The sequence below is a fragment of the Epinephelus lanceolatus genome, chromosome 6, assembly GCF_041903045.1.
Source record: "Epinephelus lanceolatus isolate andai-2023 chromosome 6, ASM4190304v1, whole genome shotgun sequence".
Lineage (NCBI taxonomy): Eukaryota > Metazoa > Chordata > Actinopteri > Perciformes > Serranidae > Epinephelus > Epinephelus lanceolatus.
In genome coordinates, this window is record NC_135739.1 from 29,270,342 (window position 1) to 29,295,485 (window position 25,144).

The 25,144-nt window shown below is 39.9% G+C and overlaps 1 protein-coding gene across 1 annotated transcript in view; it reads left to right on the plus strand.

The window, feature by feature from the left end:
- Window positions 1-25,144, plus strand: part of anos1b (anosmin 1b) — a 50,908-nt gene that overhangs the window by 18,912 nt on the left and 6,852 nt on the right. Inside the window, exons 3-8 of the mRNA XM_033620843.2 lie at window positions 11,336-11,398; window positions 12,027-12,234; window positions 13,986-14,170; window positions 16,356-16,485; window positions 21,555-21,648; window positions 22,212-22,449. Of these exons, the coding sequence (XP_033476734.1) occupies window positions 11,336-11,398; window positions 12,027-12,234; window positions 13,986-14,170; window positions 16,356-16,485; window positions 21,555-21,648; window positions 22,212-22,449 (918 nt within the window). The remainder of the gene's footprint in view (window positions 1-11,335; window positions 11,399-12,026; window positions 12,235-13,985; window positions 14,171-16,355; window positions 16,486-21,554; window positions 21,649-22,211; window positions 22,450-25,144) is intronic.

Consider the following 25,144-nt stretch of genomic DNA (forward strand, 5'->3'; position numbering starts at 1 on the left):
GTCGCCACACTGCCGACATTTTACTCCGCCCGTCAAGGCACGCTGTTTGATTGCGTTATCAAAACACGCCACTATTATTCGGCCTTGCTTTTAACTTATTCCACCGAATACCGAATGTGTGTTTTTTTGCAATTTTCGGCCAAATATATTCGGTTACCGAATATTCGGTGCATCCCTAGTCTGTTTCTTTGTTACCTGTAAAGGAGCAGGATCTCTCTATTGAAGACACACAAACACACACCAGGCAGATGTTGCCCCAATGCATATGGTTTGTGTCACATCATCAGCAAACTCTCTCTCATGGAAACACACATGGGAGTTCAATAAAACTGAACTGGAGCCCTCACTCAATTCCTCCATCTGTCCATCTCTGTCTTCTTTTATCTATCTTCTTCTCTCTCACACACATGCAAAGTAGACGCAGTAATGTGTGCCAGGTGTGTGAGGCAGCAGGATGTCCACCAACAAACATGTCTGATGCAGAACAAAGGAGTAGAGCTATCAAGTCACTCTTACCCTTACGCTTATCATAGTCTCTTCCTCGTTTATTCCTCGTTACTTTTTCTAAGGGTCACTTGATGAGAGTTTGAGCATCTATTAAACTGAGAGCTTTGTTATCAGGCTTACCAAAACATTAGGTGTTACACCTCTACTACCTCTGTGTACATCAATCTACCTTTAAAACCATGCTCCATCATACCCTCACTGACAAAACCCCAAGATTTTTTAACTGCTTTAGTTGAGGCACTAATTCCTTCTCATTCCAGTGGGCACTGTCCACTGTTTTCCTGCAGACTTCAAGGAGATGACTCTCACATCAGCCTCTCGCTCAGCTGCAAGTCAAGTGTTGGTTTAAATTAAAACAGAAAATCACAGTGTTATTATGGAAAGACGGGAGAAAAGGCTGTAAGAGGAATATGTTGAAAAGAGTTTCAACAATTAGGCAATCATCCCTGTGTGCCAGTCTGAAGCCCCTGTCTCACTCTCCCCCCTTAGATTTTAAAGAACTCTACTCAGTGCAACAGCTGCAAACAACAGCTTGCTAGCCTGTGTAAGCTTGCATATCAATTTAAATTCTCTTATTTCTTCTCATTTTCCCACAGTCATTTCCATTCCCTCTGCTGTTCAGGCTTTCCCAGTAGTTTAATAAGATGTCTGGTTGAGAAATGTTACATTGACTTGACCATAAGTGCCATTCCTGTCAAAATATCATGCTGGCATTGCATTTAAAGGAATATACCAGGTTTTCAAATACATAACAGATTATGTTTTAACAACAAACCTCATGTAGGTTAAGTATTTTGACCGCCACCTGACACCAACAAATCCTTTCCCTTATCGTCGAGACTTCCTTCCCTCTTGCGTCTAAAATAAAGTAGTCAGACTAGCATCCTTTTGAAGTTTTATTTTAGGAGAGAAAGCACAGAAAGAAAACGATTAGGGGAAACACAGAGAGAGAAAGCTCTGGCAGGATTTCGTGTGAGGTTATTGTGGGCACATTTGGGTTTGAGAGGTGAGGAAGTCAACCACCAAACTATCTCAAAGCATTTGTCTTTTTGACTGTCCTCCCGATCTCTTTTTCTTTTCCTCCGTTCTTTTTCCCTACAGCCTTTCCTCTCCTCCCGCGAGCTGCCGACTTAAGTTAGCTCTGGTTGTTGTACATGTTTTTCCAAAGGTCTGGCAAAAGTCTAACATGCTTTTCAAAGGGATTTGTGGAATTTGTTCCGCTACTTTTCACTCACGTACCACAAAGCCTGAAGTGTGTGTATCTGTGTGAGTGTGTGTCTGTCTACGGTGTATGCACAAGTACGCGCGTGTGTGTTTGTGCATATTCAAAATATTAAACAAGTGTGTTCGTGTCCTCTGAAATGATTTGTAGAATCTCATTTTATCATTCAAGAGCAGCTGCACATGTAGTCTAGAAAATATGCTTTGTGTAGATAGAATAAGAATATAATACGTGGCAATTCAAATATTGTCTGAGATTTATTGAATTGGGTTTTTTTAAAATAAGATTCACAGTCAATTCTCATATTTTTCAATGCTGTTTTTCTTCTATTATACTGTATTGCACATGCAGTATTACATAAAATGTAGCAGTATTAAAACTACTAAATGTGTAAAACCAGTAATTAAATTTGAGCCAATATTGTGACAGTTATTGACTAACCTAAGGGGACAGTTCACACAAAATCAAAAGTACATCTTTCCACTACTAATCGCTCTAGACTGTTTTGGTGTAAGTTGTTGAGTGATGGAGACATTGGCCATAGAGATGTCTGCCTCTGAAATATAATGGAGCTAAATGGCACTGTACTTCTGTGGTGCTCAAAGCACCAAAAAAGTACATATGGAAAAACTCAACAGCAATGTCTCTTTCCAGAAATATTGACCCGGTTACTCAAAATAATCCTTAGATCTTATTGTCAGCAGTTTTTATATAGGAACTGTTTTCTTTCTACAGAACTACACCAGCCAACCATATCACCATGCAAAAGGATGCATGCATTTACTGCAAGCTCACCTAGCACAGTGATGTTGACAGAATTCCAATGTAGTGAGTCCCCGGGACTCACAGGTGGTCCTTTGAGTGGGTCCTGAGTAAATGAAGTGCTCCTATTAAAGTTTGTATTTTTGATAATTGTAGCATAAAAGTCTTGTTTGATATTATGTGGTTATAATTATGGTTATATTTTATGCATGCTGAAAATGTATCTGAAAATTAAACAAATAACATTCCAAATCTGAAAATTCACACAACCACAGTATCTTTATATACAGACTATGTACAAAACATTACACAAGTATCACATCTTGAGCAGAGTATAAAGAGTATCAAAATCTGCCCAGTAAAAGGTGCATCAGATTATCCATAGAAACAGAATTTCTATGGATAATCCATAAACATTTAGATGACGTACTTTATAGATTTGTTCTTGCATCTGAACTGACATGCGTACGATAAGAAAATGGCAGCCTATGGTGAAAATATTATTTAACATGGACTGTCTCCTGGACAGTTAAACATCATCAGGTGATCATCGATATGAGTAAATACAGTATCGATTATTGACATAGACACATTATCACAATGTATCATTATCAGGGAAAAAACATGGCGTGTCCCTTCAACAGTAAAGCACCATCGTCAATGACATCAGTTTTTGCTGTCACAGCAGATGTTACAATGTAATGTAACCAGAATGTCTGCAGTAACATGCTATATATTCATGAATACAGGTACATTTTATGAACCTTAAAATACAAGGTTATGGGCAGTATGATAATAATATTCATAACATAGGTTTCACTCTCATTCACTTTCTGTGACTTGAGAAATACTTTAAAAACTAAATGACACCACACAGGTTTGATTTTCACAATGTAGCGTTGAGGAAAATAATGGGGTGTGTTATGCATAATAGGGTGTATATGCACATGTGCAATTTTTTTAATTATATTAGTATTTAGAAACGTTGAGATTTTCTATCAAGGTTTCTCAAAGTCACATTTTAAATACTATACTAAACAGACTGTGAATTTAATGATTACAATATTGGTCCAAAATATTTGTCACAGACTAGCCTTACAGTTACACTGTTGTCAGTTGTCGATTCTAACTAAACATTAAACCTCAAGTCAGTATGTGAGATAACTGGGTCTCATCAACCGTTGAACTGCATGTTACAATGTCGGCCAGCAGGTCAGATTTCTCTGGAAATCTGCTGGATTGCTTTGCAGGAGAAAACATGATGATGAGGATGCTGTTCTTCACTTCAAACGGAGCGTTCAGGTTCTCAAAATAGCCGCTGGTGGAAGATGAGAAAAGCTGATGGAAAATCACTTTCAGGTCATTTTTTGTGTTTAAAGCTGTAGTTGGTAACTTTTATAAAAATAACTTTATTTCATATTTACATATTTAAAATAATGTTCCTCTGACTTCTCAAATTGCTTCTAATGGCATTTCCACACATGAATGAAAACGACCAATCAGAGCTGAGGAGTCTCCTGTTAATCATGTTAATCACTGTTTGTGATCTGCGGTCAAACTAGGCAGCGCTGATCAAATATGAATCAAGATGCTGTTTCTGCATTGGCCATTTCTCACATTAAATGTTTTCAGAAACATAATTAGTGAACTATTGGTGCTTTGTTTGACTTTTTAGAACATGGCAGTCGGGTTGCAAACTTTCTCATTTTTACAGCATTAAGAAGGTGAATAACAGAATCACTCTGTGAGGCAATAAGGTTTATTATAAATTGGGTCTAGGCTTGTAATACCAGTACCCAGAGATTTAAGCGGACAGTCATAGCTACAATTTTCTAATTTTTCTACCATAATTGATGCAAAGATATGACCATTTATTCACACTGATAGAAAGAGTTTTGAAAAGACTACTACTGTAGTTCTGGCTATTGTGCCATAATGCTTTCTTGGTACAGACTGAAAAGTAGAAGTGCAGAGAGCTTGTGTCGAATGGTTAATGACCAAAATTCCAGTATATTTACTCATCAGACACCAAAAAAAAAAAACTTCCATGACTCATTTCTGGAAACATCAGCAAACACATCACACCTTGCGAACTTAAAGCTCTCAGAAAATTTCCATTTCCGAGGTTGTAAATACCACAGGAGGTGGGGCGTTAAATTGCATTTTGTAGAAAACATGTTTATATATTTCAAATTAAGGTATTTAGTACAGTATTGCTAAATCAATCAAAGTTTTTTACAAAGTTTTGTTTTGATGTTGGCACTGTACTGGTGTTGATTTTTGCACCGAAACTAAAGTTATTGTATCGAAAATGTTTAAATGACACTTTATACATTATGCACTGTATGCTAGAAAATATAAAATAGACTCTGAACAACTGATGACAGGCTGAACACATAAATGGACATAAATAGTTTTTCACATTGCACCCACTGAACTGGTGACTGTATATGGAGAGCGAGCACATCTGGTCTGTGGCTGTCTTTCTTTGTCTCTCCCTTTTCTCTGGACCTGTTTCACTATTTGTCTTTCATCTCTTCTCTCCTTTTCAACTGACACTCACTTCTCCCCCCCTTCTATCCACTCTGAAACCACATCTCTCCTCCCCTCCCTCTCCCATTTCCTCTCCTCCCTCTTGCTGAGTGTGGCTGTCATCCCTCTATTGTGGCAGGTGAGGCCATAAAACAGCAGGAGAGGCCAGAGGAGGGCAGAGAGACAAGGTGTGTGTATGTGTGTGTGTGATTAATTATTATACAGATATCTGAGGAGCTCCAATGCAAACTGTGCACACACACACAGACACATACCCGGTCATTAATCTAGGCTCTGTTGTTACAGTGTGTTGGTGTGTTAACCAGTAACATCTCCAACCTCTGACCTCCGCTGTGTCTACCGCTCTCTCTCACACACACGTAACTCATCATGTCGCCTTCAAGGCTAAACGTGTCTGTTGGTCTCTCTGCTTACACAAATACAGTGCATGTACTTTTCAGTGATTTACAACATCCAAGTGATATTTGAGAGTGTAAGGTGTGTACCACATACATACCACAAGTCTTTTCTGCTTAAATCCATTTGCCTCAACTCCCCTTTCTCCCATCATTCTTGCCTTTCTCTCCCTACTGTACTATTGACTTTATAAAATGATACTGCAGATACTCCCATTCATTGCTTTAGTGAAACTAGTATACTCTGTTACTTGTAAACATTTTGCATTAAGTAGGCCTATTAGACTTAGTAAAACGACAGATTATTAGGGTAGTGTAACAGTCATGACTACTGTTACAGCAAAGTACTTCTTTTGTAGAGTGGCCCCAATCAGTGTCAAATTAATATATTAAAGATGAAATGACAGTATTTGTTGACCATTACTTCCAGGTAGAAAACCCCTGTGTCACGTAGGCTACATTAAATGAAATGACTCAAACCCTGTCTCAATTGCTTAGTTTTAAGTCACCCAATAAAGGCCCACCTAAAAAAAAAAAAAAAGCCAGACAGCCGGTGAAAATTAAGCTGTTATCTCAAAGCCACCAGATTCCATTGACATAAACAGTCACTGGAGTCTGAACAGTCATGGGAGTAGCTTGTGTACATCTGCCTCAGTCAGTTAGTGTTTAAGGTAAAGCGGTGAAAATATTCTAAATATAGCATACACTTAAACTGATACTGATTTTTAGGTGGCTAAAATACATTTTGCTGCAGCCCCCATTAACAGCACTACATTGCTTAGCTTTCACGCCAGTAGATTTGGTTTAACAAAGACCCTAGCAAAGCAACAAATATGCACAGTAGAAATGTCAGATAGGTCAGACCACCGCATTTAACTATATATCTTTAAACAGTACATTTACAGCTTCATTCTTTATTCTTTATTCCGATCCCCATTAGCTTCCACAAAGTGGTCACTAGTCTTCCTGGGGTCCAGAAAGCTGAAAATGACAACAGAAATAAACAAGGTTGCCGAATTCACATATCTCAATTCAAAACAATTGCTAGTTGTCTTCCCAAAAGGAAAACCAAAATCTTGTATCACTGCAGATTCTGCATATATATGTAGACACCCATTTGTGGAGATTACTGATGCATTAACGTGAGCAATATTTAAATGTTGGAGGGTCAAAGTTAAGCCACTTTCAACTAATACTGCTACTACATAAATGTGGAGTGAAAATTACAGCGTTTCCTTGTGAAATGTGTTGAAGAAAAATGTAAAACATAAACCCTGTCAAAACATAGATAACATCTGTGTACACCTACATAGTCAGAGGTATACTGAGACAAGAAAGGCGTTATAGGTTTAATACTCCAATGGCAGTGGGGAATTATATCTTAGAAAAGAAAGAGCAAAAATTAGGAGGTAGAGACAAGCAGTGCAGAGATGAGAGGTCAAGGAGCAGAAGGAGAGGGGTGATAATGTGAAGACAGGAGACAAAGAGAAGAGAGGATTATAGAAAGGAACAGGAGGTGGAGAGAGGAACAGGGACGGGTATGAAAAATTAAACATGTCTGTAACTGATCAAAGTGGCAGCAAAGGAGGAGAGGGGGAGTACAGTGTGGGCTGGGTTTGAATGCAACATGGAGTGGTGAGCATGTGAAAAAAAGGCGATGTGTAGGTTGGTTGGTGTTTGTGTGTGTGTGTGTGTGTGAGAGGATGTGTTAGGTGTTTTAAAGTTGATTTTGACAACCTGAGCAGCACATGGTCGAGTGAAGAGACCCATGAGAGCTCCTTAAAGAAACGCATCACACTCCAGGATCTGGTTACAATGCTGTGTCTCCTCATACCCAGACTCCTTGAGGAATGCATAATAAACTTACAGAGGAGAAAAAAGGGAAATAATTCAAAGTCTCAGAATGAATCTTTGGTAGAGAAAAACTTCAAAGGTGGCTGTAAAAGGATTGTAATTTGCTTCATGTAGAACAAAGATTGAGGTCAGCTTGGATTTATAGCAGTTTTAATGGATTAAATATGAGAAAGTCCATAGAAACCTGATAGAACGTGCAGTATAAGGGCCACCCTAGACTGGTTGTGATCCCTAAAAGGACACATGTTAGTGATTGTTTCCCATGCAAGACCGCACACTGGCGAACTTGACAAAGTGATGTGCTTCGTCTTTCCTGAAAAGCAGCAATTTTATCACATTTACTCCCCAGACTAGCATTTCCCAGCTTCTTTACCCTGACTACATTTTTTGTCTGTGTGACATTTCTGGTGTGCTGCTCGTGCCAAAAGATAAAATGTGTGTGTAGCCTGCCAATGATTTTATTCTCAAATCAATTAAAATGTCAGAAAATGGTAAAGGATGCCCATCACAATATCCACAAACTAAAGGTGACATCGTAAAATATGTTATTTTGCCCGACCAGCAAATATTGAGGTTACTATCATAATAAAACCAGTAAACAGTCTCATTTGACAGGTTGGAACCAGATAATGTTAAGCATTTTTTCTTGAAAAATGATTCAAAATGATTCAGCAATAATGGAAATAGTTTTTGAAATAATTTTCTATCAATTGACTGGTCAATTAATCGACTAATCGTTTCAGCTCTAGATGTTACTTGCATGTGACTCCTAAATATAGTCATCATTTTAGCATAGCTCAGTAAAATGGTGTACGAACTCGATAATGTCATCAGAACATCTTTAAGACAGAGGCAGTCTCAAATGGTGCGTGTGCCGCAGGATTTTGTGATAACCACACATTAGCCTATTGCAATTGCAATATTTAACTGGGCCTATACAAAAAGTTAAAAATTCATTTTTAATTGACTGTATCAGTATGTTGTGCGCACCCCTTTCCCAATAATGAGGTAAATTCTGGCTATTTTTTTTTTAATTTCATTTAATTTAACATAAAAAACCTTCACAGGGGACCTATTTGTCACCCTTCACGTGTAGGAATTTAAGTGTGTGACACATCAAAAGCCCTGATTGGCAGCCAGTGTGAGGGATGATAACAACTAAAAGGAGCAAGTCATGAGTGGGACTATGGATCGCTTTACTGTATGGAGCAAATTACAACAAAGCACCAGCAAAGACAGCCTACCACTGAAAGAAAAGAGAAAAAAACAGTAGACAGTATCACAAAAGCTTCTTGTCTTATTTTGTCTTATTATTATTGTTTTATGTCGTGATAACACACAATATAGAAGCTCTTGTTCACATATATAAATGTGTTCCAGGCTGACTACAGACCTATAGACAGGCAAACTACAAACCTTTTACTAACGCATTTCAAGCCTACAGAGCAAGAGTGTTTAATACTCAATAGGGAGACTCTAGGGTGGAGTATCACTCTAAGCTAACACAAACTTTCTCGTCCATGACTTGAATGAAATGAGCCGACTGTACAACATGTAACAGCATCATGCGTCACGCTGAGACTCCATTTTATGCCCCACAGGTTTAGAAATCAGTACATGTGGTTTCCCTGGCTTTGGTTTCCAAATGCTGTATGGAACCCAGTGACGAGTTACTATGTAGTGTTTGTTTTTCATTTGATACATTAAAATGAAAGTTTATGTGCTCAAGTGTGATGATGATCCTTAAAGTATTCATAATCATCAGTCTGCAAATGAGCCTATTTAAAACAGCTGGGGTTTTGGAGAAGGCATTTTCATCCAACAGTAGCCATTTATTTGTGCAAAAATGAAGTTTTTATGGCTTTTTGTTGATTCTGTTTGTTCCCCTGGAATCAGTGAGATGGAATAAATGGGAGAAATGATTGAAGCCAGGCACAGTGTGGGGCTGAGGGAGACAGACGGAACGAGTGCGAGAGGAGAGGGGGAGGAGGAGGAGGTTGGGGGTGAAACCGCAGTTTTTATATGTTGTCTGGTTTTAATTTGGTAAGAGCCATCATTCACCAGTTCACTGAGGTGGCAAACCAGATGAGTGTGTGCATATGTGCTTTAGGAGTGTGTGTGTGAGTTTCCTCTGTGTTCCCTACCTGCTTAAACACTGAAAGCTCCGCAAATGCGAAAACGCTCTGACACTTTGTCATTAATCCATCTTCTTACACTTTTTCTGTCTTGTATTTATTCAACCCTCGGGTATTTAAAGAAACAGTTTGACATATTTGGAAATGCTCTTATTTTTGTGGTAGAGACAGTTTAGAAGTTTGATACCACTTTGAGTGACCATTAATATGAGGCTACAGTTACAGGTCAGCTTCTCTTAGCACAGAGAGTGGAAGCAGGGTTAAAGATCTAGCCTTACACTGTCCGAAGGTAATAAAATCTCTCTACTAGCACCTCTAGTTAAGCAACAGGAGTGCTCATGTAATGAATTTCAGCATGGCTGTGATTTGGTTGAGTGTGATATTGCTTTATACAACAGTTCTACAAGCACCATTTATTAGAAGGCAGCAATGAATGACAACAGGTTATGTTTTTTTTTTTAATCATTTATTTAACTCAGCATAAATAGACCTGCAGCTGAACTGGGACTGGACTGTTGCCAAGCAACTAGCTTGCTACTTTGTGTAGGTCTACACCAGTGGTTCCCAACTGGTCCAGCCATGGGGTCCAGATTTCTCCTTATCATTAGTCATTAGTTCAAGGTCCACACAGTTTAATACATTCAGTGTCATACTTGGGTTTGGTTGTGTCGTCAAGTTAGTTCGCTTTTTCTGTCAAGTAGCTGTCTGTTAGTCACTGACTCTACAGTGGGAAACGGCACTTCAAGATAAATGCTCTGTGCTGGAAACTCAATGTGCTTCAAAATAAAGTGTACTTTTTTTAAAAAATTTTTTTTATTTTTTTGGGCATTTTTGCCTTTATAGATAGGACAGTTAAGCGTGAAGGGTGGAGAGAGAGAGGGGTAATGACATGCAGCAAAGGGCCACAGGCTGGAGTCGAACCTGGGCCGCTGCGGCAACAGCCTTGTACATGGAGCGCCTGCTCTATACACTAAGCCACCGACGCCCCAAAAAATAAAGTGTGCTTTTAACAAACTTGACACATTTGTGAATAACTTGGGGTCCATTCAGAATGGACCTGCGACCCACACCAGTTGGGAACCACTGGTCTACACACAGGCCAGCTACTTTGTCTCATGTACATTTATCTGTATGTTTCCATTTGTTGTACAAAGAGAGAAATAAGAGTGTCTTTGCAGATGTTTGTCGGCATGTGTGATTCCAGTAAGTTAAAGCCTTGATCAGACAGTGTCATTGCGATGTCAGCCAGTGTCATATAAGCACATCTGGAGGTTTTCAGTGAAGTATCTAGGCTTCTTTTCTTCCTTTCATCCTCTTCCGATAACTATTCATAATTTAATGTTATTTGTGGAAATATGTTCATCTTTTCTTTGCAAAGGCTGTTCTAATCACTGATCACTTATGTAGGCTAATTTAGGCTAGTTTGGAACATTTGTAAAGTGTAGTGATAGATGCATTGTTAACAGTCCCAGAGACGTACTCAATATGAGTAATCATGGAATACATCTTGTCCAATGGTACATGGTCGGGCTAACTGTTGCATGAAGCTCACTAATTAACACTTTATATCTTGTTTGTTTAATTCAAACAAAAGTATAAAAATGTCAGATCCCTGTTTGGAGGATTATGTTGGGGGGCATTTTCTGCTTTATTTAGATAGTGACAAAGACAGATAGGAAAGGCTTCCGGCTGTGGCTTTATATTGAACGGACAGACGTGAGATCCTCCCATCTAGTTATCTCTTAACCAGAAGCAAATAGGCATATTTCCCAAAAATGTTGAACTATTGCTTAAACTCTGTTTTCTACTCATTGTGTCACGTGTGATGAAACAAGTGAAAATTTCAAAACCTCTACTTATTGTGTGTAAAGCCTCATATTTTGTTTCTGTTTGTTTGTTTTGTGCAGTGCCTTCAGCCATGCAAAGAACTGTGGGAAACCAGGAAGGTACTCTCTCCAAAGTCCTGTGAGGTAAGCCAGAAACAGAGTCCAGTGTGTGTGTGTGTGTGTGTGTGTGTGTGTGTGTGTATGCACGTGTAAGTCACAACACCCTTGGTGGCAGTGTCACTCCCGCACCAGAGACTTGCTTTTGTTGGCACCATGAAGCTGGTTTCTGACTGTGGAGGCCGTGAATGAGAAATTTCTGTGTGTGTTTATGCAAGCTTATGTGTGTTATGAATAACGTGTTTGTGAGCTTTTGAATGTATACATGTGAGAGTGTGCAGCCATTATGTGTGTGTGTGTGTGGCCCTGAATGATTATTTGTAAAGCCAGTCGCTGTGGTCGTCAGATTAGTTTTTCATCACAATAGCTGAAGCATGTTACTGTCTGGATGGCTGACTGGCTGGCTGGTTGGGAACACTGGGTAATTCAGAGCTATTAGCTAAAGGTTGTGTTTACATTTTGATGATCTGCAGCCATGTACACACACACACATCAGACCAGGCTGCCTTCAAAGACTCAGTAGGAGTTAACCAAAAGAAACACTTCACCTCTGCTGTGTGTTTTTCTGCCCTCACATGTGTGTTTATACATCACGTATTATTTCCGCTGTGTGTCAACTGTAATAATAACAACTCCCCCGTGTTCTCTCTCTCAGAAGCAGACGGAGTGTGTGACTAGCAGGGAGTTTCTGACCTCTCTGAGGTCATCTCGTCAGGGGGACTGCTCGCCGCCTCAGCGAGCCACCGGATTCGCTGCAGCCTGTGTGGAGAGCTGCTCGTCAGACCAGCATTGTCCGTCCCCCAGAAAATGCTGCTCCAATGGCTGTGGACACACTTGCCAAGCCCCAGCCAATCTATATAAAGGTAAAGGCAGCATGTCTGTAACATTTTGTGGGCTTTATTATAAGAGGCTGCTGTAACGATAAATAGGACATGTTTAAAGAATTCATTGTTATTATTAGGGCTGTTCCCGACTCAGAAATATGTCAATTTGATTAGATTTACTTGTTTAATGCAAATATTAGAAGCTTGGTTTTAACGGGGCTCAGTGGGATGTTCAGTGTGACAGCAGCATTTATGTAGTACAGTAAACAAGCTAACAGCGCTAACAATGGATCGGAACTGTGCAACATTTTTTACTGACACTAGATATCAAACAAAAGCCAGACACTGTGTCGTAGTTAGCTGTAAATTCACCTCTTCCAAGCAAAAGAGAGAAAATAATGTTATCTTGGAGCCTTACGGTGGAAAGTGTCTTCTCTTCTGTGCCACGGCATCATGTCCGCAGCTGTCTGTACCAAAGAGTGGCATGAAAGTTATGAGTACTCACTCTACAGCAAAATCAGGGGACCAAAACTTCCCCAGAGGTACACTATCAGCACACTGACTAGAAAAAAAGGACTGTTTTTATGCCTTTATGCTGGTTATAGCCGAAGCCAAAGGTGTTATGTTTTCAGGTTTTCCATCTGTCCATTCATCCTTTTCTTGCAAACGCGATATTTCAATCTATCTTTCTTTCGATTTGGCACAAACGTTCACTTGGACTCATGAATGAACTGATTGAATTTAGTGGTCGCAGGTCAAGGGCACTATGACCTTGCATCCATCCTAATCTCAAGATGATATCTCAAGAACACCTTGAGGGAATTTCTTCAATTTTGGCACAAATGTCAAAAAACAATTTAGTGGTTAATGGACAACGGTCAAAGTCACTGTGACTCACCATAACTCAAGGATTTGTACACTAACTATGACAGAATTTCACGTCTAATAGGATAAAATGATGACGAGATTACATTTTATATCCAAAAGGTCAAAGGTAAGCTTCACTGTGACATTATAATGTTCTCCAAAAACACTTTTTCTGTCCATTACTCAGTGTCACTCAGGAACAGAAGGGAGACAGCATGAAATTTGTGTGAAACATCCATTTTTTTACAGACATGGATATAAACTGTAACTGCAACTGACTTGTTTGTGGAGGTGGTAATTCTAGTTGACTGTTTTTGATGACAATGCTGATGTTGATCCTTGTATAAGCAGCCTTTTCATAAGGATCTCTGTTAGCTGAAATGCTATCATTTGCCACTTGTGCTTGTTACTCACAGCACTGAACATGCTTTTAGTTGTTTCCTTGGTAGGGATGCTCCTCCAGTATTTGACAGCATCTAACTCTTGTTCCTTTGGTGTTTAAATGTATTTATTGTGAGTTGCTTTGGTTGAAAGTGTCTGCCAAATGAATGAAATGTAATTTAATGTAATAAAGATCCTTAAATACTGCCTGCTTGACTGCGTCTGAAGTTCCAGACGGCCCCGCCGTGGTTAAAAGCTCCAGCTCTGCTTGGAGATAGTCAGGAGTACAAACTGCCTCAGACGCCTGTGTGGTGAAGACTGAGGAGCCATAATAATTAAAAACAAAGGAAATATTGTTGTGATGCATATATATATTTTTACCAACTTGTGATATTTCCTCATGATCTGCAAACTTTAAAACACAGGCCATTAATCTCATAATCAATTAGTGTGATTGGATGTTATATAAATGTCTTTTAAGCCACATCACATCACATTCCTGTTTTGGCCTTTTAAATTATAATATAATAATTTCCTTGCAGGGGTTCCTCTGAAGCCTCGCAGAGAGATGAGCTTTGTGGAGGATTCAGAGGGCCGTGTGAAGGTGGTGTGGGTGTCAAAGTTCAATGTCACTGTGGAGCCAGTCGTTTACATGTTGCAGTCCCGTTGGAACGTCGGGATTCATCCCAGTGAAGACCATGCTTCTCCATGGACTACTATTGCCATGGTAACTACAGTAACCAGCATGCTCTCACTTTAAACTTTCTCACTTTTAAATGATTAGAAGGTTTGAGGTATTGAAATCATAAAGACATTAAATTAATTTCTTTTGATTACTGTCTGAAACATCTTCTCACATTTGAAGACATCCAGAATCATTCTGTTAATACCACCCACTCCACATTAATGGGGGATATTAGCTGAGACGTTAATGTAGGGAAGCTGATAGCTATAACACCCATGTAACGACATGGCTCATAGCTGATTCTGCCTGATAGTCACTGAAGCTATGAAAATTGGTTCCCTCTGCCTTTAACAGTGGAACAACACCACAGAGTTTGTAACATATCTTTAACTCATAACTCTCAATTTGCCTCGAATGATGAAACTTCTCAGCTATGGAGATGGATGTTAGACTCTGTTTCCACCTCATCAGTCTGCTGCCTTGCTGTCTAAACCTCTCCGCCCCAGCCAGCCTCCCATTCTGCCAGGGTAAACCGTACGTCTGTGTGTGCGTATGAGTGAGTGTGTGTGTGCACCGTACATCCATGTGTGTGTGCCTGTGTGAGGTTAGGTAAATAAGCAGAGCTTAAAAAGGAACCACAGGCAGCCACAGTCGTTCCACCGGCTGACTCTGAATGACTGAACGCTCATTATAGACTTAAATAGATGGCAGCTCGTGTCTGTGTGTGTGTGTATGTGTGTGTGTGTGTGTGTGTGGATGAGTAGCTTTTAAGCAGTTGATTACATTTGCACTGTCAGGGAGACAAAACATGTGAATCTTTAGCAATTTTAACCATAATTTTGGCAAATCGTTTAATCTCACTATTATTAGATGGAATTCCAATCCGACTGTGTTCATCTGACTTTCCACCTCATTAACTTGTGAAACTTATATGTCTAAAAGTACACAGGGCTCCGTCATGTTTTTGAAAGAAGATATAGTATGGATTTGTGAGAGATGACGTGTGTTCAAAGTGGGCTTGAGATGAAGTGTACTGTTTCTATTTGCGATTAAGGAAATCAAAATAACAGTGATTTCAGTATCAAAAACTTGTAGGACAAGCATGTCTAAAGTCCGGCCCCGGGGCCAAATTTAAATGGCCCGCAGCTTGTCTTTCAAATTATACTATATGTGGTCAGCCTACTCAATCAAGCAAGATGACTTTGCATTTCTCCATTCACCTCACGATGTCAGGACTGTCAGACAGTTTCTAGACATGCACCAAGTAGGAGCTACACAGGCGGAACTAATATGTTTCCATAAACAGATGGTAAACAAGCAGGCGAACGGTTGCCTAACAGCAGATATTTATTGCTAGGTAGCAGACATGGCCACAGCAAAAAAGAATTAAGTCAAAGGCGAGGGCCGCAGCTTCCAGAAGCGTTAAAATCTGGACATTAGATGAGATGATTGATAACACTTTCATGTCTGTAGGCCACTTATGAAGCTATCTTCAGCAGCTGGTTGGCTTAGCACAAAGACTGGAAACACTGGGAAACAGAAAGCATGGCTCTGTCCAGAGGAGACAAACTCCACCTCCCAGCACCTCTTAAATTGTAATTAACACATTATATCTCATTTCCATAATCTGTGAAAATGTAATAGCAACACATGCGCTTATGTGCCACACTATTTCCTGGCAGGATACAGTCACTTCCAAAGCTAGCTGTTTCAGGCTTTATGCTAAGTTAATTAGCTGCTGGCTGTAACCAGAACCGATATGGACAGACATGAGAGGACATGAGAGGAGTATTGATCTCTATCCTAAGAAAAAACAATACTTTTTTTATCAAGATTTATATGTCTGTAGTCTGCTTAGTTACCTAAGTAACAATATTTTCTGTATCTTAGCCTCAAAGATATTATATTATAAGAACAAGTGTCTATTTGTTTTGAAAATAAAAAACGGTTATTACGCTGGGCTGAAAACAAAGTGTTATGCTTCCCTCTCTGGTTGTAATTTTCAAGCCTGTTTCACCTCTGACCACACCGAGCATCACTGATAGGTGTGATGTCCCAGTGCCCTGACGTACACATGTACATCACTGAAGCAGCGTAAGATGTTAAACCTCTAGAGGTTAGCGAAAACAAGATTTACAAGTGATGTTAAGTCTTTAAATCTGTCATAAATCATCTTTGTCTGCCACTCACTTGGTCACTGCTATATGTGATGTGTTTGTATTTTTAGACCCTTTCTGAAGATGTGGTTCTGTCAGACTTGAGACCTCAGCGCTGGTACCAGTTCAGAGTAGCAGCCATCAACAGCCACGGCAGCAGAGGCTTCACCACACCCAGCAAACACTACATTTCCAGTAAAGGTAATACACACACAGTCTAAACACATACTTTTTGTAACAGTCTGGCTCTACGTCCAAATGCCTTCAGACATTTCTGTGCTCAGTGATTAAGATGATTTTGTTGTCTGGGTTTTTGGTTTCCTGGTTGTTAGAGATAAAACAGGTTGCAGGTTATAGTGTTGTATACCTACATTTGTATTCATGTAAGAGCAGTTTAATGTTTGTTAGTTTATTAAATAAAAAGAGTGTGTTTTCTAGGGTTTTTGAGTTCCTGTGCAGACTTTCCATCCTTTGCCCATCCACACACCTGCTCTGAATCAGCCTCATTAGTCTTCCCTGCTCCCTGAGTTTCTCCCAGCCAGTCAACTCCCTGTCTGCTGCCTAATCACCTGATTCTCCTCACCTGAGCTTCTCTGTCCTTCTCTCCACCTCCACTTCATCCCCTTGACAGATTAGTTTGTATTTAAGGTCTCAATCCATTGCAAGTCAGAAGTTAATAAATGGAAGTTAGAATTCACAACTTCCAATCTAAATTCATCCCAGTTTTCTGCAGAAAATTGACGTTTTTATGGCAGCTTTATGAACTTCACAATAATCTACAGAAGTTCCACATCAATCACCACAGCAGAATTAGCAAAGAGAAACAGTGTATAGAAGAAGTTAAATGTCTTGCTCTGCATTGCTCATAAAAGAATGTACAACAACTCAAAATTGTGTAGGGGTGCCGAGCATAATAAAGACTTCCATCAAGTGCAAATCACCAGAATGGAAATGGTGGCTACAGCGCTGTTACAGCACGAGCACTACATAAAAACGTAGTAAAGTAACAGCTGATGAAAAGGTTATTCTGCTGATGGCTCACTGTGTGCACTGCCAAGTTGCTGTGACATCAGGTTTGTTTATGTCCATGTTTACGAGCTCGAACTTGGTGGATCTTATTCGTGCTTCCGACTTGAAAGTCAGACTTTAATGACTGTTCCTTTGCACCATTTTGTGTCAGAGGTCATTTCCTCTAAGTTCTGGGTAAACTGGATTGCAAGGCAAGTCCTGCTTTTTAGTTTCGTCTTTGTTTGATCCTTGGTTTTGTTCTGGTATGATCAGTTCTGTCTTGCCTGCACAAACCGTGTATAGAAGTTATTTCCTAAAGTTCTTGATGCTTGCAGTCTCCTTCGTTTTGGTCCACCTGCTCCACTCTTTATGACACTCCCATTTCCTTTAGAGAGCTGTTATGAGAGTCCCACAGAGAGTGATGATTCCTTCCGCATATTCCATAACCTATCTGTTGAATCTTGATACTCTGTCATGAGACAATGACCAGATTCTGGCGTTCCGTTTGTGTCATTTTATGAGAGATATTGCACCTCTCTGAGGAAAAGTCAGAAAGCTCAGGAACATTTCCCGTCCTCTCATTCCCTGTTCTTTCTCTCTTTCACTCAAGAGTTGATGGATAAGGTACACGCAGCAGGAAAACTATCAGGCAGTCCATAAAACATAGACAGGAAAGACACAACTGCACGTACACATATCCACACATACATATACCGTATGCTCGTTCACTTGGTTTAGCGCCAAATCCCTGTTGTGGGTCAGTGAGACAGAGTGAAAGTTAGAGTAAGACAGTCTGTCTCTCTCTCACACACACACACACACACACACACACACACACACACACACACTGTAGGAGGTCCTAGCTCTAATGCTTAGCAGACTTAGGTCATATTGGTGTTGCGCCAGAATTGGCTAGTGATATGAATCCCCTGCCAGGATTGGCTAGAGTGTGTTTGTATGTGAATAATGACTTCAGATTGGATCAAGCTTTGGAAAAAGGTTCTTTATCAGTTGAGCACTTATGAGGGATTATGAAGAGGTGTCTGAGATAGCCTTTTCCACCGCCCTCAACAAAACACCAAAGAGTAGAATTCCTCTTGTAATAAAGTTTAGAGAATATACAACCTGTGCCATGGTACACTGAAACTTCTCTGGCAGCTCCTCGTGGCCCATCAGTGTAGCGAGGAATAGTTAATATGACATTTGGGAAATACTCTTATTGCTTTCTTGCTCAGAGTTAGATGAGAGGATTCTCATGTCAGTCCATTACATATATTATATATAATATACATCATATATAAAGCTGGAATTATACTTCTCTGGGCTGTAAGGAAGCCAACATGTGTGTGGGTTTTTTATTTTATTTTTTTAAATTGTACAGATCAAGGATTAAGGATGTAACGTATGTGTCCATTTGGAAGCAGTGTCATGTTTAACAAACCACAACATAAAGAGAACATGAAAAGAATCAGAAAGCAATTTCAACCCAGGGACAGTGCATACAACTCAACTGTACATTCTTGAAACAAACATGAATTGGATTTATCAACGTAAGCGGATGGCACAATGACAAGATAAGTCATGATACTGAGAGGAATTTATTTCCCTGTGAAGATCACTCATGGCAGTAATATTACTACGGTGACATGTACGCTCTCAACACTACGCCTTATTGAGATTTGGTTGCTAACTTTAGCCTCAATTCCAAAGAAAAAAAGTCAATTACCACACGCACTTATCTCCTCTGCATTGTCACATAGACCTTTCTCAAGACATATCAACAATCATTAAGTGTCACAGTGCTTGCAGCCCATAATTGCATGATAGTCCACAGTTATGTTGGTGGTGTGTTCATGATCACACACAAAAACCCACCCACCCGGGGTGCCTCAGTAGCTCACATGGTAGAGCTTACATCAGCCCTTAGTAGCATTGGGGGGGGGTTGACCCTGCATTCATCTGGTGTCGGAATAATCAGAAAAAATGACTTTCACATGAACACCCTCTCAAGTCATTGAAAACAACTCAAAAGAAAGAAAAGAAGGCAAAGAAATTGGTACCCGAGTTGCTGAGTTGATGTCACATATGCAGAAACGTGACGTATTAAAATAAATATTTGGCTGATGGTAATAAACTTTTTATTGTTTCACATATTGTATGTCAATTTTTTGCTCACATGTAATTTTTAATATGATATTAGGTTGTAACAGATAGTTGCTATCCATATAAAGTGGCCTAGATTAGTTAGAAAAGTTATCAGCATTAGTCAGGTAAAGCAGTATTTTAGTAGTTTTACTGGTTGTACTGGTGCAGCAACAAGTCTGGGAGAAAATCACTTTATAATACAAAGCACATCATCCTTGTAGCATCCGTGTTCATTCCACATCACCATTTAAAGCTCATGAACACACCAAAGTCAGAAGCACGGCTTTCCAACTTGAAAAATGGGACCATCAGGAGCACGTGAATGCAGCATGATTCCAAACCATAGCCATTTGCCGCATGTCGATTCCCCCCTTCCTCCCCCCTTTTCCTATCTATCTGTACAATCGATTAATAGTAAAAAAAAAGCCAAAGACTCTTTAAAAAAAAGAAACACTAAAGATTTACTCAACTATCAGAACATTCAACATCCATAGGTTGATGCACATTTTAAATCCTTTTGACATAAACCAAGTGAGCAGTTTATGAAATGCCTGTCTTATAGCTTTAGATTCATCCATGTAAATATACAAAATATATATAAACACCAAAACACATGTTCGGTTTGCTAGCTTTAGCTTACGTACAAGTTAGAAATGAGAGTAGTCCTGATCTTCTCACATAACTTTGTGTAAGAAAACAAGTAAGGTTATATCCCAAAATATTGAATCATTACTTTGAGAAGTGTGTGTGTGTGTGTGTGTGTGCGCGCACGCCCTCTAATGCGTATGTATTTTGAGGGCCAGGGTTAGAGGTTAAAGATACACACTTAAACATCCGAAGGAGTCAGAGTCTTGTGTTTCCACTTCATTAGTCTGATTAGTCAGGGGCTGGAGGTCAGAGGTCACAATTCAGGAAGCTGGCAGATGTCAGGATGGTTGGAGTTCCTCCACTATGACCTGATGCAAACCAGAGAGAGAATCTGAATCTGAAAATCCCCTTTCCTGTTCATTCAGATATAAGAGTTGTGAAGTACCCGCCAGCGGTAATTACGAGGGAATGTCTGGATCAGAAAACTCATCTTGATGTCTTCATCTTGTGAAACAATGGACTTAAATCTGCTGATTGAGAAAGAGACACACAGTGAAAAGGCCTCGATGTGTTTTGGTCCTGATCTAGAAATTACTGCTGGCACTGAGAGACACCCTGCTCATTCCAAAGAAAAACCACACACACATGCACACACACAGGCCAGGTCTTGCAGGCCTTATAAGCTGCCCTAACTTTGATCTCTTCATCTGGGTCAGCCAAGCACAGCCCGGGGCCTGTGGGAGGCCTGCCATGGGGGATGTAGTTCTACTTCGATACATTTTGTAGTTTTAATCAAATACAGGATTGGGGTTTGAGTTTCTAATGAGACACAGAGCCAGTGTTGAAAGAGCAGCAACCTCAGGATTTAATCTTGGACGCAAACAGTGACTAGTGGTGGTCGCCTTTGGTCTGTGTTGTGGCAGCTACTGAAAAGAGAGGCTTCAGGCTTCTCCAGTATCGCTCACCTTTGATGCTGTTAATCTAATTGGCTTTGTAGACTTGAATGAGACCAAGAGGAAATTAGCCTTTCCCCCCCAAGATGGCTTCTTTATTTTGTTCTACTGCAACATATTAAACATCAAGTTATAAGACAACTCAGTCAAGCTGGTAAACAGCCTCTGCTTAGTGGGAATCACAGTCTGAACCTCAATTAGTCTACACTAAGTCTCCCTATAGATCTAATGCCTCCTTGCCATTGGGGCAGTAGATGACCAACAATGGGCCATTAGAAACAGTCGGAGGAGATGTGTCCAGGGTGTAGTTGTAGTTGATTTACTCACTACAGTCTCTTTGACCAATGCCCTCTGTCTACCTGCCAAAAACTACATAAAAGAAGCTCTGAATTAGAGTCACTTTCTTTTATTAACAAGAAGCAGTGAGTGATTTTCAGACTGTTTTTGCCCCAGCGTTTTCCTCTGAGGTACAGGTACTACCCAGGGCTGAGAAAAGCACCTTCACCTATTATTTCAATGATCATTTCTGCCATTTCTCTCTTGACAGTATTTCTCTCTGACCATCTCTCTCTGCAGACCCCTCACCTCCAGAACCTCCAGTGAATGTCAGAGTGATCAACCAGACTCTAGACTGGACGGGTTCACAACCGGGGACTCAGCTCACAGAGAGGTATTATCTCAATCGATAAGATATGATCAGGTAGATTGCCATCTTTACTGTTTTCCTTGATGGGTTAGTTGCTATGTTTCCTTTCAGGATTGCAGGCTGTAGTTGTGGGCAATCAGTCATAAATTGTGGTCAAGGGGATGGTCAGTGGCTGTCTGATGGCGTGGCTGCATGCAAATTACAGTTCATCTGTCTTCCAATCATAAATTGTCTTTTCTGTTTGGGTGCTGGACTGCTAAACAAAGTCATATGAAGTTCAGACTGTCTTGGATCAGTAGCAGTATTCCAATAAAACATTTAATAACAGAGATGGGGACTTAAATTGTAGCTTCTTTTCAACATGTCTGACTGCACATACATAAATAAATGACAGATAGGAAACCCAACATCAAAGCAGTTAACAAACAAGTATTCCATCTGTTATACTGCCACTCAGTGCAACTTACTCAAAAACATTTACATCTAGACTTATCTCATGAGGAAGTACTTCTCTTTCTGTTTTATTACCACAAATTAGTTTACATCCACGCTGCGATGTTGTTTGACTTGCTGCTGTCTTCCCTCAGGTCGAGGGGAAGTGGGCTCACAGTGGCGATCTTATTAAGCTGGGAGCCCCCCAGAGAGGGAGACCTGCCTATCCACAACTACAGAGTCACCTGGATGTCTCGACATGCACACACAGCACACAAACACACGCTGCACGCACACACACATACAATGCACAATAACATGCACACACGTCCTGCACACTCACGCACAACAGAGCAGGGCAAAAAGGAGAGCAACAGCAGAGTGACTCACGGGGTAAGGAAACATATTTTTTATTTAATTGTACTAAATTAAAGACTACAGTGATAAACTATTATTTTCGCTTTACTGTGCAATCCACGCCCAACATTATAATTCATTATATAGTACATAATATCCCATTCAAAACTGAATTTTAATGCAGACTTTGTATATTTTCAAAAGGCTTACACACATATACAAGTATTTATTCCTCTATACTTCTAGGGACCCACAAATTTGCTTACCCCAGCCATTTAACCTTAAAGGAACTGTTCAACATTCTGGGAAATAAGCTTTTTCGCCTCAGCCAGCAGACAGCTAGTTTATCTTAAAGACTCAAATCAGGTGGAAATGTGCCTGGCTTCATCCTCAGGTTAAAAAAATCTGTCTACCAGCACCTCTAAAGATTTTTTTAGTTATATGTCATTTTTAAATCTGCAAAAAAAAAAAAAAAGTTAAGTCATCGTTTTATGGTGGGTTATGTGCTAGACTATTTCTTGGCCAGGAGTAGTGACTTTGTCTCCACTGGGACCCTGGCAACTTCATGGTGACAATAAGACTTCGGGCCAAGAAAAGAGATCTTCTTGTCTAATTTTTGACAAGTGAATAATGTTGAGCAAAAAGTTGGACTATTTCTTTAACCCTGAATCCAAGTTTTAACCCTGAAACAGCCCTTGGAAGTGAGTACCGGGCAAAATGTCACCACTTTTGAAACAGACATTTCATGCACACATACACGCATGCACCTGAGAGATTTTACTGGGTCTGTAAACCCTTGCCCCCACTACCCCCCAAACACACACACACGCATACACACACACACACACCCACACACACACACACACACACACACACACACACACCCACACACACACACACACACACACACACACACGTGCATACGCATTCCTTGTTGTATCCTGGTTGTGATTAGTGCAGTGATTTTACAGGCCTCTGCAGAGTGAAAAGAGAGCAGGTTCTGTAAACAGCTTCTGTATGCAAGTGGTGGTGCAACTTGGAATAACTCATTCAATAAGATTATGGCTGCTTGTATGTTGTGTGTGTTTGAGGTGCAGCACTGCACAGGTAATCGGGAAACGACATGCACCACAGGAACAGATGTTACTCAAGTTTAAAACTCTTTAATATTAGACATTACATGATTGCCTAGCATTAAAGAATATCCTGCTGGGCCACCTGCATTCAGTGAAAAAAAAGCCTACAAGTGGGAATTAGATGGAGACATAGTAGAACTAGTCAGTCATCTCAATTAAGCACGTTGATGTATATTATCAGCAGAAATTAGGTGCATAATTGTTGAATTTGCAGACTTGAAACTTACAAGCCACCAATGTTTATTTAACTTTTTAAAGATAATTTAGGTTGTATACATGTGTTTTTAAGATGTTGCATGCTCACATATGTAAGGAAATAATTTTGACATGTGCTCTACTTTAAGACATGGTTTCAACTTACTTGGCACACTTTTCCCTTTACGTCTGCAGACATTTTGTGCATATGTGCCTGTGGATCTGAAAATGCAATATTGTCCTCAGACAGACGTACCATTATCTTCACGGGACATAACTTTGTTAGAGTGCTACGACAACATGCAAGTCTGGCTTCACAGCGGTGAAATAACATGACAACTTGGCCATGTAGATCGACTGACAATAAGGAGAAGTGGCTGTCCTGCATTTGGATAACAGGTTTAACGCACGTCAAAGCATCTGGGAATGTACCTACAACATGCCAGTCATTACAGCACGAGGGGCATTAGTGAGTGATTGTTCAGTTATCATAGAAGTAAAGTGCATTATATGACATTCATTCATTACTGTAGCTTTCAGCACAACATATAAATCCTCATAACAAGCGTTTTACAAAGAGAATGCTGGGATGTAAAGTTACTTTACAGAGTAATGAAGTGAATCATTACTGTCACCTTTCTCAGTTCAAAGATTAACTTCTAACTTCTTAAGAAATACAACAGGCTTTCTTTTGAAATTATATTTAATGCAGCAATAACAGTCAAAAGGGTGGATTTTACTATTATGATTATAGGTGTGATGATGATGTAACATGTTCACGATGCAACTGAGGCCAGTCAGCAGCGCCAAAGTACCCATAATCACAGTAGACAACATAGATATTACAGCTTTGACGCAACACTTATGATTGCCTGTATACTGACTGAACATTCCCTTTTTTCCTTCATTAGTGAAGAGAACTCTTTGCACAGGATCCTTCAGCTTCAGACCCACTTTAATGTTCATCTCTAATGTGAGTGCTCACTTTAAGAGAAGAGACAAAATAATTAAAAACATAAACATCAGAGTTTGGATGTTTTTTTAATGCAAGTGCACTCATATGGATCTAGCTATCCTAAGTAGTGATGGCGATCCCAGACTGAGCCTGGTGGAGCCATTTATCTCTAGTCTGGTCCTCTGTTCTGCTTGGCTGGGAGGCCTGGAATTTAAATGAGGCCCCCTAACTAGTGTTTCCTATTTGCAGCTGCATCTAGACACACACAGAGACAGCAGCATCACAACAGGTAGGCCAATTCAAGAACAACATGTCTGTGGTGTTTCTATGGAATGGTGTAAAGTAGTTTTCATATCACGGAAAGCATTTATATTTTATTGCTCTCCATTAGCGCATGATGATACATTCCCTAGATGTGGATAAAACATAAATCCTGTCAGTCAGG